Genomic DNA, 16,231 nt, shown 5'->3' with positions numbered 1-16,231 from the left:
AGTCTTTTTTGACTATTTAATTAACACATATAAGTATTAGCAAATTTTTTATAACACATGGGATAATATGCAATTTTCCCTTTTCTGAAAGTAAATCACAGTTGCAAAAACTCCCACTCATATGAACTGAATTGACTTCAAAAACTTGAGCCAAGACTTTGCAAATGACCTATGTTTTAAATTTTATTATTTTCTTTTTTTTTATACTTATATGTGTTTACTTTTCCACTAGCAATTTTCACTATCAAAAGAAAATAGAAATATGCGAGTATTTGTAGAAATTTTTGCTTTTAGAGAAGTGATTTTTATAAAAAAAAAAAAAAAAAAAGTGAAATTTTATGCCAGAATTAAAAGTAGGTAGTGTTTGTTAAAAAAAAAAATAATAAAAAGTAGATAAAAACTAAATTGTGTAGTATTAGAGAAAAAATCACTTCCAAAATAAATTTAAATAATTAAAGACCTTTTCTCCCATAAGTAAAAGAAATGCTAGTTTCATTTAATATTTGTACTTGTCTTTTGTTAATAATAATTAATTTTTTAGAAATATAATAAAGTTTATTTCAATCAGTATATGTCATATTTAATTTTTTATAAATATTTATTATTTATATTATTAAAAAATTGAATTAAAAAATGCTCCCACTAAGTACTGTAATTATTCTTTTTTGTATTAACTTATCATAGTAACTAATTTATAATTTTTTATAATACTAGAATAATATCATATAGTATAGAAAATAAAATATAAAACCTAAAAAAATTTAAAATATGTAAAATTATAAATTTTATTAGTGTCACATTATTCAAATTATTTGAAAACTCTAACATAAATTATATATGTTTCTTTTAAAAAGAGAAGGGTAAATTTAAATTAAAATTATTAGAATGAGGTTAAAAAAAATTGAATTTATTTATGAAAAAACCAAAGTAGCTAGAAAAGGAGGTGTTTCTAACTTTGATTTAAAAAAAAAATTTGTAGCAATTTCGAAAACACAAACTAATATCCAAACATCTCAAACGTACTTTTTTTTTTTTTAATTAAAGTATTTTTTTCAAATTTTTTACAAACACTCCTATTCATCAATTTGACATCAAAAATAAGATGAATATCAATTTAATTAACTAATTTAAGTATAGTTTAATTTTCGCAAGAAAAATCTCTATAAAATTAAAAAACACACCATAGTGTTTGGTTTCATTTTTTGGGCCAAAATATGGACAATGTTTGCCTTAATTTATTTTGGAAGTTTTGGTACTATTTTGAAATATTTTGAAACAGTGCTTCATTTGTTTTTGGTCAAAATAAGTTTACACTAATTAAAGATCCTACAACTAAAAAAATTATATACATACTCCTACATATATATAAATATATATAAAAAAGACATGATTTGACAATAAAAAGTAGTTTTTGTCTCCCACTAAACAACATCAAACATATCATATTTAATTTATATTATCTCCAAAAATAAATCCAGACTTACACACTATATCTAACACATGCTTATTTATGTTTTTTTTTTTCTCTGTATTTTCACATAACATACCAAAACAAATTAAAAATGAAACCAATGATAGTGCAGACTTCCCACTTAAAATTGAAAATTGAAATGAAAACAAACCAATTATGCCCCTAATGTTGGGGGGGAAGTGATGAGGGCAAAAGTTATAATTCACCCTAATTATTCACAAATTTAATAAGCCTTCTTTACTCAAACTATATACCACGAATTCCCACCATCCGAAGCGTTAGAAGCCGCGGATTCAAATGATGGCAACCCCAAATGGAGGCAACCTGGAGATACTAATGCTAGAGGCGCCGCCGGAGTCGACTGCGGCGGCGCCGGCTGAAATGATCGACGCTCTGCCTTACATTGATGATGACTATGGCGATCCGAAAGTTAAAGAAGAAGTGGACCGGTTAGTGGAAGAAGAGATGCGACGTAGCTCCAAGAAACCCTCCGACTTCCTCAAAGACCTTCCTCCTCTCCCCAAATTCAAGTTTGAGGTGCGCAATTTCGTGCAATATTTGATGTTTATCGGAGATTTTACTAGAGCTTAAAGAAGTGAACGATATAGTGAATTTGTTAGGGTTTGGACTTTGATTTATTACGGAATTGCGTCAGTTGTATGAACCGGGAATGAGTTTTTGAGTTGGATTGAACTAGGCTTTGTAGCCGTTTCGTGAATTACTTATTTACTTGTTTGACAATTGGACATCCTGAGAATGTTTATATACTGAAAAAATGAACTTTCTATTAATCGACTTCTTGAGAAGTAGTGACATTGCATATAGTTCCAAGCTGAGAGCAGTGAGTTTGAGAGAAATACTTGTGTTTCTAACAGCCCCTGTTCTATTCGTCAGCTCTATATTCAGAAATCCTTCTTTTCTTTTTTTGTGTCTGTCTGTCTTCATTCAGATTAGAGCAGCACACTCTTTGCCGCAGAATGCTTAGAGATTTTTTTTCCTGTTCCAAAAATTTCTTGCGATTATATGGCCCCTTTAATATTTTCACTTTCATGATTCGGAGTGTGTGTCTGAGAGAGAGAGAGAGGGGGGGGGGGGGGAGGGAGGGAGAGAGAGAGAGAGATTTTACAGGCACTGGCTTATGATATTTATGTTTCAGGGTCATCCAATGCTTGCTAGGGAATATGAGAGAGTCAGAGCTGGGAAGCCTCCAGTGCAGATGGATACATCCAGATATGGACTTGAAGTGCCGCCTGTAAACAAACGGAATGATGAGACTGCATGGAGGCAGGCACTGCAGAGAGCCCAGCGTCTGTTGCAGCATCAAGTAATCAGGTACAGACTTGTGATTGTAATGAAACTAATTTTGTTCTAAATATGGTGAATTGAGATTTTCTGGTATTTCATCAGTACTCATCAATTTCCATTGTTGAACTTGCTTAACAGAATCCAGCTTTTATCATACAATTGCCTTTGTTTTCCTTTTTCAATTTTTATTACAGTTTGTCATGCCATTTGAAAAATTGGCAAACAATTTAGGTGATTCTGTAAACATGTTTAAAGATTGTAATAAATTTATGTGGGTGGAAAGAGTTTCATATTATTTTAATAAAGGGCTCACAATGAAAAATACTAAGTTGACGGTAGAAACTTTGTAATATATTCTGCGAAAATCTTGGTATAAACAAAACAACACATTCGCTTCTATTTCAGCAGATACCCCTTCGCATATATTCAGACAATTGAAAGTCCTTGACAGTACACTCTTTTGTATCTGCCTTTCCACAATCCACCTTGATTTAGATTTTGTTCCCCTAAAATTTTGTATTTACAGGCTCATAGCTTTATGATTTTTGTTCTAGGCTTGAGAATCTAGACTTGATGTCAAAGCATGGCCCTGAAGTTTGGAAGTTGTATAATCAACAGCTGGAGGCATTTCTATCAAGGTGTGTTTCTGACAAGATACATTTGATAGCCCTAGAGAAAATTCTTTTAGCATACATGCAGCGCTCATTAATTGCAGTCTTGTTCATGTATTCATTTTTTTTTTGTTTCCTGTTTTTACAGTTCTTATTAGATATTATTATAATCGGTTGGTTCCCAGTACAAAATGCCATATTGGAAGATGGTTACATGACATTTAAGTGCCATGATTTTCATCACATAAAACCAGAATTGCTCATATCTATGGAGTATTCATGGCAAGACATCAGAATATTTAGATACGTACAACAAAAGAATGTACATGCAAATGGTCATTATAGTGCATACGTGTGTGTCTTTATGTCAAACTGGAGAAACTTTAATTGAGTAAGAAACTAGTACATGGGCATCCTAGATCTCTCCCTAAAGGTATTAGATCCAGGGGTTTGGAGCTTGACAGCCATGTTTCCATGGATATGGTACTAAAGACCAGGATAGTAGAACTACTAGATGATCAACCCCATGCAGAGCTAAAGGTCAGCAAGGGGCAGGAAAACCAGTTGGGTTCTTGGATAAAGAGGGTTATCATTCATCTTCTCTTAGACGTAACTCCAGAGTGTAGTTTCTACTCCACAAGTCTGATACTGAAAAGAAATATATGACCAGTGTAATCTTACTTTAATACCATGTGATAACAGAAGCCATAAGCGTCTGAAACAAAATTTATCAGATGAACATTCTATCGACATATCAATTTGAGGTTATTGATAAATAGTATGTAACTTACGCTATAATCTGCTTTGGATTCCCCAAATGTCCTAAGGAAATATATATTTTCTAAGCAGATTGTAGCAGTAAAACTTGGTGCTGGAACTGCATTACGTGAGACAAAAAGGATCTTACATAAACAACTAAACCTTTGAAGGGTGCGATTGCTTGTAAAATATTATTCATAGAATCTCATGAAATACTCTATAATGTTTGTTTTTATACTCTTTCTTATAACATATTTCAAACACATTTTACAACTTAAGGAAAGCTTATTACATTTGTTCTAATCATTTTTTTCTCTTAAGTAACATCTCTTTTATACATTACATCAACTATTATTATTGTACTTTATCTCATATCTAAAAACATAGTTAAGATTGTGTCTATCTAAATCAAATTACTTTCACATTACTTATTCCATTTAGATGAGATGAAATGAGATGCCAAACAGTCGCAGCTAAGACTTCATAAGTTAGTTTATCAACCCCAGCATCAAGAAGTTCCGAGTTCCAGAAGCTCCATAGTAAATTGTTCGATGAATTTAGAAGAACAGTATGGAAAGATGGTAGGCATAAAAAATTAATTCATCTAACATCATGCAAGATGATATTGTAGTTGAACTGAGATTTAAGTTAACTTTGGTCAAGATGAAAGATAATCATTACTTCATTTTTTTGTTTACAAAGCTTCTGTTAACCACCATTGGATGTCGACTAATTCAATAGCTCGCCCCAATCATGTAGTAGAATTGGTGTCATACAAGTACCTGCAATACAAAAATCAGAATTGTTAAAAGGAAATAGTTGGAGCAGGTCGATTTGCTATGTTGTTTATTATGGTATTTTACCTCTAATGACAAAACTTTATTAACAATTTTCTTAATTAAGAGACAGTCATTTATTGCTAGTTTGCTTTACACTCTGAAAGTGATGTCGTAGTCCAAATTTGATGATATAAAGTTTAACTATTTGGAGAAAGTTTTGAGGGTTTTAGCATGATAATTTACCGGAGTTAATTGGCTGGTTAGAACTAGTTTGGCCTCTTCAATTATAGGTTAAGTCTGCCTGATGAGTGTGTCTGTTGATGAATTGCTAGAGTTGATTTGGCTGGTTGGAACTCTTTGAAAATGTTCATCTGTCAAATGGATTTCTACGGAAAATTTTCCGACTTGTGCTTTTAAGCTACCCATCCTTTGTTAATGAGGTCTCTGACGTTTGATAAAACAAAGGAGCCGAGGTGTATACCTGTACACCAAACATATGGAGTTCATCCTGTTTCCACTTTCTATATGGTGTAAATGCAAACTGTTTCGACTTTTTATATCCTATAAGTTAGACCTCTAATGTACTTTTGCATGCTTCATGTTTCTGAAATATTTTTGTGACTTCCTCTGCATGTTCTAACAATATTGGTCAGTTTGGTACTTTACCTGCAGTTCTATTCTTATGTTACTGATTTTTGGCTTCCTTTTCAGAATGCAATCACAAGTTCTGGAGCTGAATGGAAAGATTGAAGCTGTAAATCGAGAGAGGAAGTATCACCAGGTAATCAGATGAAACCTGCCTTTTATGTCCTCACCTCACTCTACTGGAAAGGAAACATCAGGAAAGCAACATTGACTTTGTATTTTGCATATCTTCTGCTGCTGCTATGAATGTTCAGCAACACACGGCCTATGAGCTCAATGCTTTGTCTACCCAGTGGAGGGAACTCTGTCTGAAAAACATTGAAATCCAAACTGCATGTGCGGAAATTGAAAGCCGAATTGAAGAACTCAAAAGCGAAGCTGCTGGAAGGTAACTGAAACCTGAATTCAAACTACATTTACTTATCATCGTCTAGGTTTCCCTTATATGTTGCTTGTTTACAAGTTCGACATTGTTTTAATTAGGGGCTGGAATTTGGAGGCACGTATTGAGAATGGGCCCTCTGCACAGGCTGAAAATTGAGGTTTGAGTGATGTATCTTGGCTGCTTTTGTCTTCTTGGATGATTGCATTCTAGTAGTGAATCAATGGATGAATATAATGGAGCAGGAGTTGCTCAAAAGGATGGAAGGTGTTAGTATGGCAGTTGAATGCTTAGAGATTTTTAATGTACATTTTGTGATGTTTGTTGTTGCATGTAGCTATATAAACATTTACTTGTGATGCATTCAGTTATTGCAAATCTGTTTTTGTTTTCGTATTCAATTATGTGCAATGACCGCAGGTCCAAGAAGACCGCTTAGTCATTATGCAGATTGAAGTTGCTATGTCGTTGATCTCCACTGCTGCATCAACTGTGCTGCCATTTTGTTTACAAGTCCCCAGCAACACGAGGAAGAGTTTGATATTCTGTTGATCCTCCGTTGGGAATTTTCATGCATTACGTTTTGTTTTGGCCTCAGTTGAAGCCTCTCTTTTAGTTCTGCCATTTTGAGTAGTATTTAGATCTGCTTAAGACATAATTTGTCGTCTTGTTTGTAAGATCTCCAAAGATAACTATTTCGTTGAAAGTCATGCATAGGATCGAGTGGTATCAACGTGTCAGATTAAAGACAACAAGATAAGAGGAAGGAAACGAACCATCTGCCATTCACAATATGAGTTGGTTAGCGTTACGGAATCCACATGGATTTGGTCAAGTTTACATGAACAATCTAATTGTACTCTTTAGAGTGGGTTGTTTTCAAACTTTCTAAGATTTGATCTAATTATAAATATACTAATTACATTTACATAAACGTTAGCTTAAAATTTATAATTATTTCTATGTGAATTTTTTTTTTTTTTTTTGATTCAACCAAATTAACTCTGTAATTTTTATTATTTTTAGGAATAAAAATGTAAAATATTATACTTATTATTTTCTATTAATTATTTTTCACATTACATGTATTTACTCTTGTTAATGACTTTTCGTTCATATTTATTCATATTAATTATTTTTTATATTATATTGAGATATAATATACTTATTGGATCATAAATGCCCTTGTGGTTGTTTGTTATGTTAAAATTAGTTAAAATAAATGAAAATTAATTAAAGGAATTGTCGTGTGAAACAATTACTTTAAAAAGTAAACAGTTTAAAAGACAAATGAGAATTAATTAAATTAGTTATCCCATAAAGTAAAAAAAAAAATTAGTAAGAGGCTATAAGGTGATTTTTTTTTTTTTTTTGAAGTAATAATTATATGATTACATCAACATTTCGATAAATTGATTAATATATCAATTCAACCAATATATTAATAAGGCTAAAAACAACAAACAAACTACAATAGCTCACAAAAAGTTATATAAATTCTCACATATCCAGTGGGACTTAAACTCATAGCATCAAACTTGTTTCTCAACCTGAACCACTAGGCTAATACATCATTGGCGGCTTAAATGTAATTTGAAACATTTGAAGTGTGACTATTGTGTGTTATATAACTTTTTTATACATGTATGGTATGATTGGAACAAAATGTCAGTGTATAATATTCAATCAATTCAATAATATACGTAATGCGAGTAAAATGTTGCTTGTTTGGGCACATTTAATTTGGATTTTTGGGCCTAGCTTTTTCACAAGTCTTTGGAAGGAGATTTGCAAAAAATACATTAACACTTTAATGCTTAACTCAGTAAATAATGACAAAATAAGGACTAAAGCTATAAAAGCGTAATGTCTGATAGGAAATTTAGTGTAAGAGTGGTTTGCATTTTTAGTCCGTATGAGTGTTGAGAAAAGTGTTATCTTTCACCCAGGGGGGTAAGCTCCCCTTTATAGTTTTTACTTTCTGCTCAGTTCCCCAGGGACAAGAGATAGCCTCTAGTAGTTTTGAGGAGGATTTTCAGGTCACCTACATATGGCTCCAATACTCTTCTTAAATCCTTGGACATGCTCCATGCTAGGCAACTATCATCCCTCCAGTTGTTCATTCTGTACATGCCAGATCATGAATTAGTAACTGCATTCAATTTTTTAAAAACAATCCCAATTGTGTCGAACTTTTCATTTTTGGAATGGAATAGGATCCATATCAAACCTTATTCCATGGTATTTACATGAGGTTCCTCTTTAAGAAAGAATTCAGAAAAAACCGGATCCCATAGTTTTAAATAAGTTTCTTTTGAAGTAGATACCTGAATGCCAAGTATGGCTTGTAACAATCTATCTTCGGGGACATACGGTGATTCTTTCACCATTTGGGGCTTTAATTTACCCACTCAAATATCACCCACCTCTATCCAAGATCCCAACATCACAATTCCATTTTTATCTAAATTGCAAAGTAAATGGGCTTCTTAATGTGGTATTATCGATTTGGGTGTATATGCAGAAATTTTTCTCATTATCATAGCGGATCTTCTAACAAAAAGACTTTGTATCGAATAAAGTATATTTTTGACATCCAAGTGGATCAGGCCCCTTCTTGGGCTTTCCGCAAACCTTCCTAGGTCCACTCGAGCCTATTTGTTCCACAGACCCTTCCCAGGGATTTGGTTCTGTGTTCCTCCTTCTCTTGGGTCGCGTGCCATCCAAGCTCCTCCCTGGGCCTTTCTAGGCTAGGCTCCCTATTAACCATGGATGGTTTGCGGCAACATTCAGTTCCCCCGCCCTGGTGGTTGAAGGCCTACTAGCACCTCATTAGAGTAGTAGATCTCTCCTCAGAAGAGCTTCGGGTTTCAGAATTTTCGTTTGGCCTTGAAGCCCCTTCCCAAGCCAATGGGTTGGATCCTGTCATCCATGGTAGAGGATCTTATTCAATTTAGTGCTAATAAAGTGAATTTATTAAAGTTCATTGGCTTTTTTTGTCGTGTTTATTGTATGTTGCATTATATACATATCATGGACAAAGCCCACAAACTGTTATAACCAATGAAGTTAGGTCACACATATGATGGTGACCATAAAACCAACTATCAACAGTTGGTTTGAAATTTTTGAAGTTGAAAACCCCGAGAATGGGCATCGAGGATTCTATAGAGACCTACACTAAGTAATGTATCCATATAATGGATGTCATGTTTATGGACGACACACGTGTGACGTCTATATATTATTAGTAGTTGAATAACATAGACCCATCAAGCCAACTGAACTGACTCGCAAAGAGTCATCATATGGAAGCCCAAACGGCATGATCGAAATGACTTAACTCCTCGACTCCAATAGTACGAAATTTACTCCTAAAACTAGAGGATACTATTAGAATATGTGATCAGAAAGCCAATTAGATTGACACTCTTATAATCTATGTATAATTCTTTTTTAATGTAATATTGAATTAAATGTATAAAGAAAGAAATCATAGACAATGTGTTAGATGTACTTACTGTTTATATTATTTTGCTTTACTGTAATAATATCACAACAAAGTCCACAGACCAAGCGTACAACCTATGTAGTTGGACTGTATATTGGATGAAACCTATAAAACCAACTTTTGATAATTACGTCTTAAATGTTCCAAGTCAAGGACCTCGAGATTAAACATTAAGCGTCCTCCGAGATTTGCACTAAAAGTTGCATTAACTACATGAGGATTGCGTTTTATCGGCAACAGATGCAAGACGTTTATGTAAATTTAGTGGGTGGTTGACAATGGTTGTCAAGCTAACTGAACTGGCTTACGAGAAGTCGTTATACAGAAGACTTTGAGGCTTGGTCGGTATGACAGGTACTCCTCGACTTTTCTAGTACAGGATTTAATTTGTTGACTTAAGGAACTACGACAATCACATCCATATTGTATCTTGGGCTTGGCAAGAATGACAGTCTCTTTGATGTGGTCATTATAAATCTTATCAAGTTAAGTCATAATATAGAATAAGGATGGTGGCTTCCAAGATCACCCCCACCCCCTCCTTCCACGAAGAGAAATCGAAGATCTAAGGAGAAGGATTGGTTTACTATAGTTGTTCTCTCCAAGAAAGCAAGTGAGCTTATCCAAGAAGGAATTCTATCCAAAGATATTGGCCCTCAACGAATAAGAATCTGAGTAGGAGATTGAGAAGATCCCCCTGATAAGCACTCCCCCAAGTCCCAAGGCGGTTGGACTCTTCTAGCTGGTAGGGACAAGGGCTATAAAAAGGGTTTTTCTTCCCTTGGTAAGGGGTAACGTTTTCTTAAACATTGCGCACTTAAAAACGCTATTTCTCAAAGCACTTCCAACATTGAATTACCGCTCTATATTACGCATTTTCATTTTAAATCTTATTTCTATCACCGTATGCTAACTTGAGCATCAAACTAATATATTTTTTTCAGGTCCCTTTTAAAAGCTTGTGAAAAGCTAGGCCTAAAGATCTCGAGTTGGACTTATTTAAACGAGCAACTCTTTGCTTCCATCAGTATTGAAATGAAAGTAATTATGCTTGACTGCTAAAGCTTGGGAGTCCGGATGTGAAAGAGACTTTATCTCTCATAATGGAATGAATGGCCTATTTATAGTTGATACTTCACCCCTTCCTCCAACGAACTCGGAGAGTTGTTGGCCTCCCTTCTTAATGTGATCTGTCTTCACAGATAGGTATCCAGATTCTTATGGATAAGGCGGATCCCAGGCGCATTCTCTTCGGACCATGTAGTAGAGATACTGGGCATGTGTCGCCCTCCTCCCTTGGTGGAAAGCATCGCAACCACTTGGGTTAGTTGTTCCTGGGCCGCCCCTTCATTCGGCCTATATTGTTTTATGGTATCACTATCAATTATCAAAATCATGAAGGAAGCAATCAATATGTATAGCATATAATCCAACTCTTTTAGGGAACATTTACTTTTCAGGATTAGATTATGATTATAATCATAATTATATAATAAAATCCTCAAGACTTGGATCACAATTCTTGCATAATCTTAATTAGTAACGGGCTGCATGTGTTAGTCAAAAACTTAACCATTTGAAAATAAACAAAATTCAAAAAAGGATTAAAAAATTACCGACGATATTCTAATAATTTAAGTGCTTGCTATGTGATCAATGAAAGATCCCAGAATGTAACAGTTCTTGTTGTATCTTCTATTCCACTTTACCTACACACACCCATGTATATAAATTTTATCCTTCAATAAAATTAACAACGTAATCTTTATATACATAATATATGTATATCATATGAAATAAAAGGCACACCTAGAACCCCAATAGAAAATCCACTTAACGCACGTATTTTGCGTGCTTTATAACCATGATATAATCCATTACAACAAATGATACACATTTATTACAGTTAATAAAACACAATAAAAAAATACCATAAGCTAGAAATTTTGAGTAAACTCAACACATAATTACGTTAACTATTACAGGGATGGAGTGCTATAAATTATCTTAGAATGGTTCACAAACAATTGAATAAATAACTCTAAATCCCACTCCCAATTGAGTTTCACAAACCTATATATTTTAGTAGTTGCAAATAATTCATATATGTTCTTTTTCTGGCAGCGGAGAGAATTATGTCTTACAAATCGATATTTTCAAGAAGTTTCAGTCAGTATGAGCTGAAGAAACTTGGAGGAATAGCATCAATTTTTTGCTTCCTCATGACGTTCAGCCTTTACAGTATTTTCAACCTCCCTATTCGTAAGTGTGTACTTTCATTTATATTCTAATAACAATAAATTATCAAAGCTTTATCTTTATTATGTATGATCTTATCGAAATTTTGAGAGAAACGTGCAAGAAATCTCCTTGTGATATTGTAAATGAGCAAATTATTCTTTATGAAAAAAAGAATAGTAATTTATCTCCCGGTGTTTTTAAAAATGCAACAATTTATCCCCGTGTATTTTTCAAAACGAAGCAAGTTACCTCCTGATCTTAGAATGAAGCAATTTACCTCCTTAGATCGGAAGGTAAATTGTTTTCTTTTAAAAACCATAGGGGGATAAATTGCTATATTTTATCATATAGGGGTAATTTGTTCATTTGCAATATTACATTGAGGTAGATTGCATTAAACCCGAAATTTTGGAATCATTCCAAAATTACAGACCTAAAATTGGAATTCCACCCATGCTTTTTGTTCTATACAAAATAAAAAAAGAATTACAATTTTAGTCCTGTAAGCCTGAGAGGGTGACAATTAGTTTCGAAAGAATTCATTTTGACAAATTTGTACTGTAATTTCAAAATTTTCATACATTAAAGACAAAAGTGGCAGAAAAAGTGCACCCAATTATGCTGGTCAAACTTCTCCTGACATTTTAGTAAATTCCAACCATTTAGGTCCTCAACGTGTAAAATATTTAAAATTATAAAACAAGATTACCAAAATGTATTTCAATAAAAATTAAAATTGTCATCTTCCATACATATGGGACTAAAATTGCAATTCTCCCGTATAAAACTTAACAAATGAAGAAATATTGACGTATAATAACTTCATTTGCAGGTATTCGTAGGCCAGATGACATTCATAGAAATATGTATTTCACATTTGGTTTAGCACATCAACAATTAATATTCAAGTCAAATAACATACATTATGATAATTTGCATAGTGAATTTGGAAGAATCCATGGCTTCTGGACTCAAACTGTTGATCAGCCTTGGGAAAATCAACCAATCACATCAAGCATGTAAGTTTCTCGAGTTTGTCGCAATTTCGATCCTGTAATTATTAGTAGTATATACACGTTTTAATCCTATAAAAAATAAAACTTGCAATTTGGTTCATTATTTAATAGATTTCGCAATTTGACTTTTAGGATATTTTTTTTGAAAAGTTCTAAATCTGTTGAAAATTAATACGAACAAGTACTGCACTGCATTAAATTTGAGGACAAACGTGACTTACATTTGTGGTTTTCCAACCAACATGTAAATTTCTACCAAATATGTTCTTAAATCGCGATATTTACAAAAATACAAACTAAATCTCAAGTTTCATTTTTTACCGAACTAGAACGCCAAACACCTATAATTAAATGGTCAAAGTTGCAACAAAACCCTAGTTTCTCATATAATTGTAATCTTGTATGTGATTATAACACTTTTAAATGATAATGAAACCTATTATATCATTCGGATTTCATTTGCTCGAATTTTACAGTCTTAATTAGGTTTAATTGAAATTTTAATTCTGTAATTAGGTCGTGCAACAGTTTATTTCTGTAATTTCCTATAAGTACAAAATGAATTCACCTTTTTAATTTTGCGATCTTTGAAAAAGTTGGCCGGGACTATGATGTTACTTTCCAGCCAACTTTAAAAATTCCAATCAATTTTGTCCTAAAATCGTGAAATTAAAACTATTTTACAACTCATATAACTTACACGACTAAAATAGAAAATGACTGTACCTACAATACTTTAAAAAATGCATTTAAGTCCTTTTGATTGATAAATGGTTTTTGGTCCAAAATCTATCCCATAGTAATCTCTATATATCGTTATGACCAGATTCCCATGATGAGATTGTTAAGAAGCCAATATACAATTTCAGCAATTCAAGATCAGATGTAGTTGTGATCAATGGTGACATAAGAATCCATGGCAAATCATCCACCATCTTCATAGCCTCAAGCTCAGAGAGGGGCCTCCATTCTTGGACCTTAATGCCTTATCCTCGGAAAGCAGATGTTTCTGCAATGCAGCGTGTCCGGAATTGGACCATGAAATTTCAGGTGGCCGCAAAACTTCCAGATTGCATTCGAAAGTTCAGCATCCCGGCTGTTCTATTCTCCACCGGTGGATTCTCCGGCAACCCTTACCATGACTTCAGTGACTTGCTCATTCCACTCTACTTGACCGCCCGACCGTTCAATCAAACGCTGCTCTTTCTTGTAACTGACAGCCATCGTTCCTGGATTTCCAAGTTCAAACCAATACTAGAAAGACTTTCGAAACATGATGTCATAAACATTGACAAAAGAGACCAAGTTCTATGCTTTGCAAGAACGACAATTGGACTGAAAGCCCATGATGAAGAGCTTAGTCTTAATCCTTCCCAATTCCCATACTATTCAATCAAGCACTTCAGACAGTTCCTGCAAACCACATACTCCTTAGAGAGAACATCGATAAACGACAGGTTAAGAAGTACTAGGCCTCGGATGCTTATCATTTCCCGAAAAAACACTCGGGTTTTCAAGAATGAAGGAGAAGTAGCTAAACTGGGCAAGAACTTGGGATTTGATGTTGTGGTGGAAGATATTCCATGCAACATGGGCATAGTTGCAAAATTTGTCAACTCTTTGGACGTGATGGTGGGAGTGCATGGAGCTGGGCTTACCAACATGGTTTTCCTTCCTGACAATGCAGTCCTGATCCAGATCATACCCTTGGGGTTGGAGTCATCGGCCAAACGTTACTACGAATTTCCGACAAAAGAAATGACATTGAGGTACTTAGGGTACAAGGTGAGTGTGAATGAGAGCTCTTTGTTTGGGAAATATCCAGCTGATAGTGAAGTGTACAGAGATCCTGGTGCAGTTAGAAGCAGAGGGTATCTTCGTTTTCGATCTATATATATGGATAATCAAGACGTAAATATTGATCTTGCTAGATTTAAGGACACCCTTTTAAACGCCTTACAGCTTGTCCGAAATTAAGCTTTCTTTGAGATTGGTATGAAGAACTTCCCCTTTTGTCTCTCTGTGTGTGTGAGTGTACCACTCAATAGTCTCACATTGATCATATATAATAACAATAACTATTTGCTTTTCAAGTATGCTACTTATTAACTTATTTAAAAACTAAAAGTCTTTTGAATAATTAAATAAAATTATTATACACTTATCCATAATTAAATAAATTAAATTTTGTATACATTTACATATCCGAATTGTTTATTAGTTATATTTTATTATCATATAGCGATGATATTTTATACGTAGCTGTAATATTTGATATATAATATTTTGTATATATAAGATACTATAACTGATATAATTTTGGATATATAAACTATAATTTTTTAATACTATATACAGATAGCAAGAAAAATACAGATTAATATATATATATAAAAGTATATAATCATTAATAATATAATAATTTATTTTTTGTAAAATTATTAGTGCTTATAAAAGAGAATCTAATTATCTCATAGAGAAAATCATGTAATGATTGTCTGTTAGGAAATTTAAATAACTTTTCAATTTTTATGTAATAACAAAGATATATAAGTCAAATTTTATCAAAACTTAACTACCATCGTCATTCAAATACAAAATTACTAAAATATAAGAAGTTTGTATTAATATAAATAATAGATCTGCAGAAAAAATACAAAAATAATTCAAAGTATTATCTAAATGCTACACTAGCACGGATAATTCTCTTTCTACATTCACATTTCTCCCAATAATTATGATACAGGTCGGGTCGTGATCTTGGATCTTCTAATGGTCGGGTTGCTAAATCCCTTTTCAAACTTCCTGTAAGTGGATCCTGAGAATAGAAAACATGTTAGGTTTATTGGGATGCCCCCAGCTAAGGCTCTCCGATGTTAAGTTAGAAAGTGGGGTCAAATTCGAACTAAAAGAGCTAATAAGGTCGAAATAACATTAATTGCACTTAGCATAAATGCTTATGATTGGCGATATTTATAGTTTGTCATACCGTACGGAATGGCTCTACATGACAGGATCTGGATGTATATGTGTCAAATGATCCAACGGCTTATCAGTCGGGTATTCTATACGGGTCAGGTCGAGCAGCCCAACTCACGGGTTTACATGCGGATCTTGTCCTCTATGTAATTTTCCTGGAATTTGAAGGGCATTTCTATCCTTTTATTTGCCAAGGAGCTGCTACCCCCATCAAATTATACTTTTAATTAGTGAAAGTGATCAGAATTGTGGATCAAAACTTATTGATGTAAGTAGGTTTCAAAATTGCCCATATTTACATGAATGTATCACACATCAATGGTAATGTCAATAATTACCTGATAAGTTTAGTATTTATTCTGCCTTTTAATTTCTCTATTAATAGTAATTTCTCTAATTTTATTATTTTTTTCCTAAATTTATAATTTTATTAACTTGTGCTGCCAGGTATTATACTAAAGGAATGCATTAAAATAAATATTAATCAAAGATATTGCCATGCAATTTCGATAATGAAGAACTCTTTTTCATT

General features: G+C 33.3%; 2 protein-coding genes across 3 annotated transcripts; both read left to right on the top strand.

Moving 5' to 3' along the window:
* The first annotated feature begins 1,663 nt into the window (after window positions 1-1,663).
* MOS4 (modifier of snc1,4) lies at window positions 1,664-6,681 on the top strand. Of its 2 annotated transcripts, none has more exons than XR_002286688.2 (7): window positions 1,664-2,008; window positions 2,628-2,803; window positions 3,331-3,414; window positions 5,637-5,706; window positions 5,825-5,958; window positions 6,054-6,219; window positions 6,373-6,681. XR_002286688.2 is itself a non-coding variant. In XM_011074625.3 (7 exons), the coding sequence occupies exons 1-6, from the start codon at window positions 1,769-1,771 to the stop codon at window positions 6,109-6,111; spliced, it is 762 nt and encodes a 253-aa protein (XP_011072927.2). In that variant the 5' UTR covers window positions 1,671-1,768; the 3' UTR covers window position 6,112; window positions 6,373-6,681. The 2 variants fall into 2 exon arrangements, 1 of the variants encoding a protein (XP_011072927.2); XM_011074625.3 differs by having other exon boundaries at window positions 1,671-2,008; window positions 6,054-6,112.
* On the top strand, window positions 6,189-14,697 carry LOC105158115 (alpha-1,3-arabinosyltransferase XAT2-like). The gene is made up of 4 exons (XM_088878136.1): window positions 6,189-6,257; window positions 6,373-6,444; window positions 10,666-10,786; window positions 13,547-14,697. The coding sequence occupies exons 1-4, from the start codon at window positions 6,189-6,191 to the stop codon at window positions 14,695-14,697; spliced, it is 1,413 nt and encodes a 470-aa protein (XP_088734262.1).
* Window positions 14,698-16,231: the final 1,534 nt, after the last annotated feature.

The sequence above is a fragment of the Sesamum indicum genome, linkage group LG3 (assembly GCF_026168435.1).
Source record: "Sesamum indicum cultivar Baizhima isolate 11 linkage group LG3, ASM2616843v1, whole genome shotgun sequence".
In the NCBI taxonomy this organism is placed as follows: Eukaryota; Viridiplantae; Streptophyta; class Magnoliopsida; order Lamiales; family Pedaliaceae; genus Sesamum; species Sesamum indicum.
The sequence above is the reverse complement of the archived record's forward strand: the minus strand, read 5'-3'. Positions and strand labels throughout refer to the sequence as shown.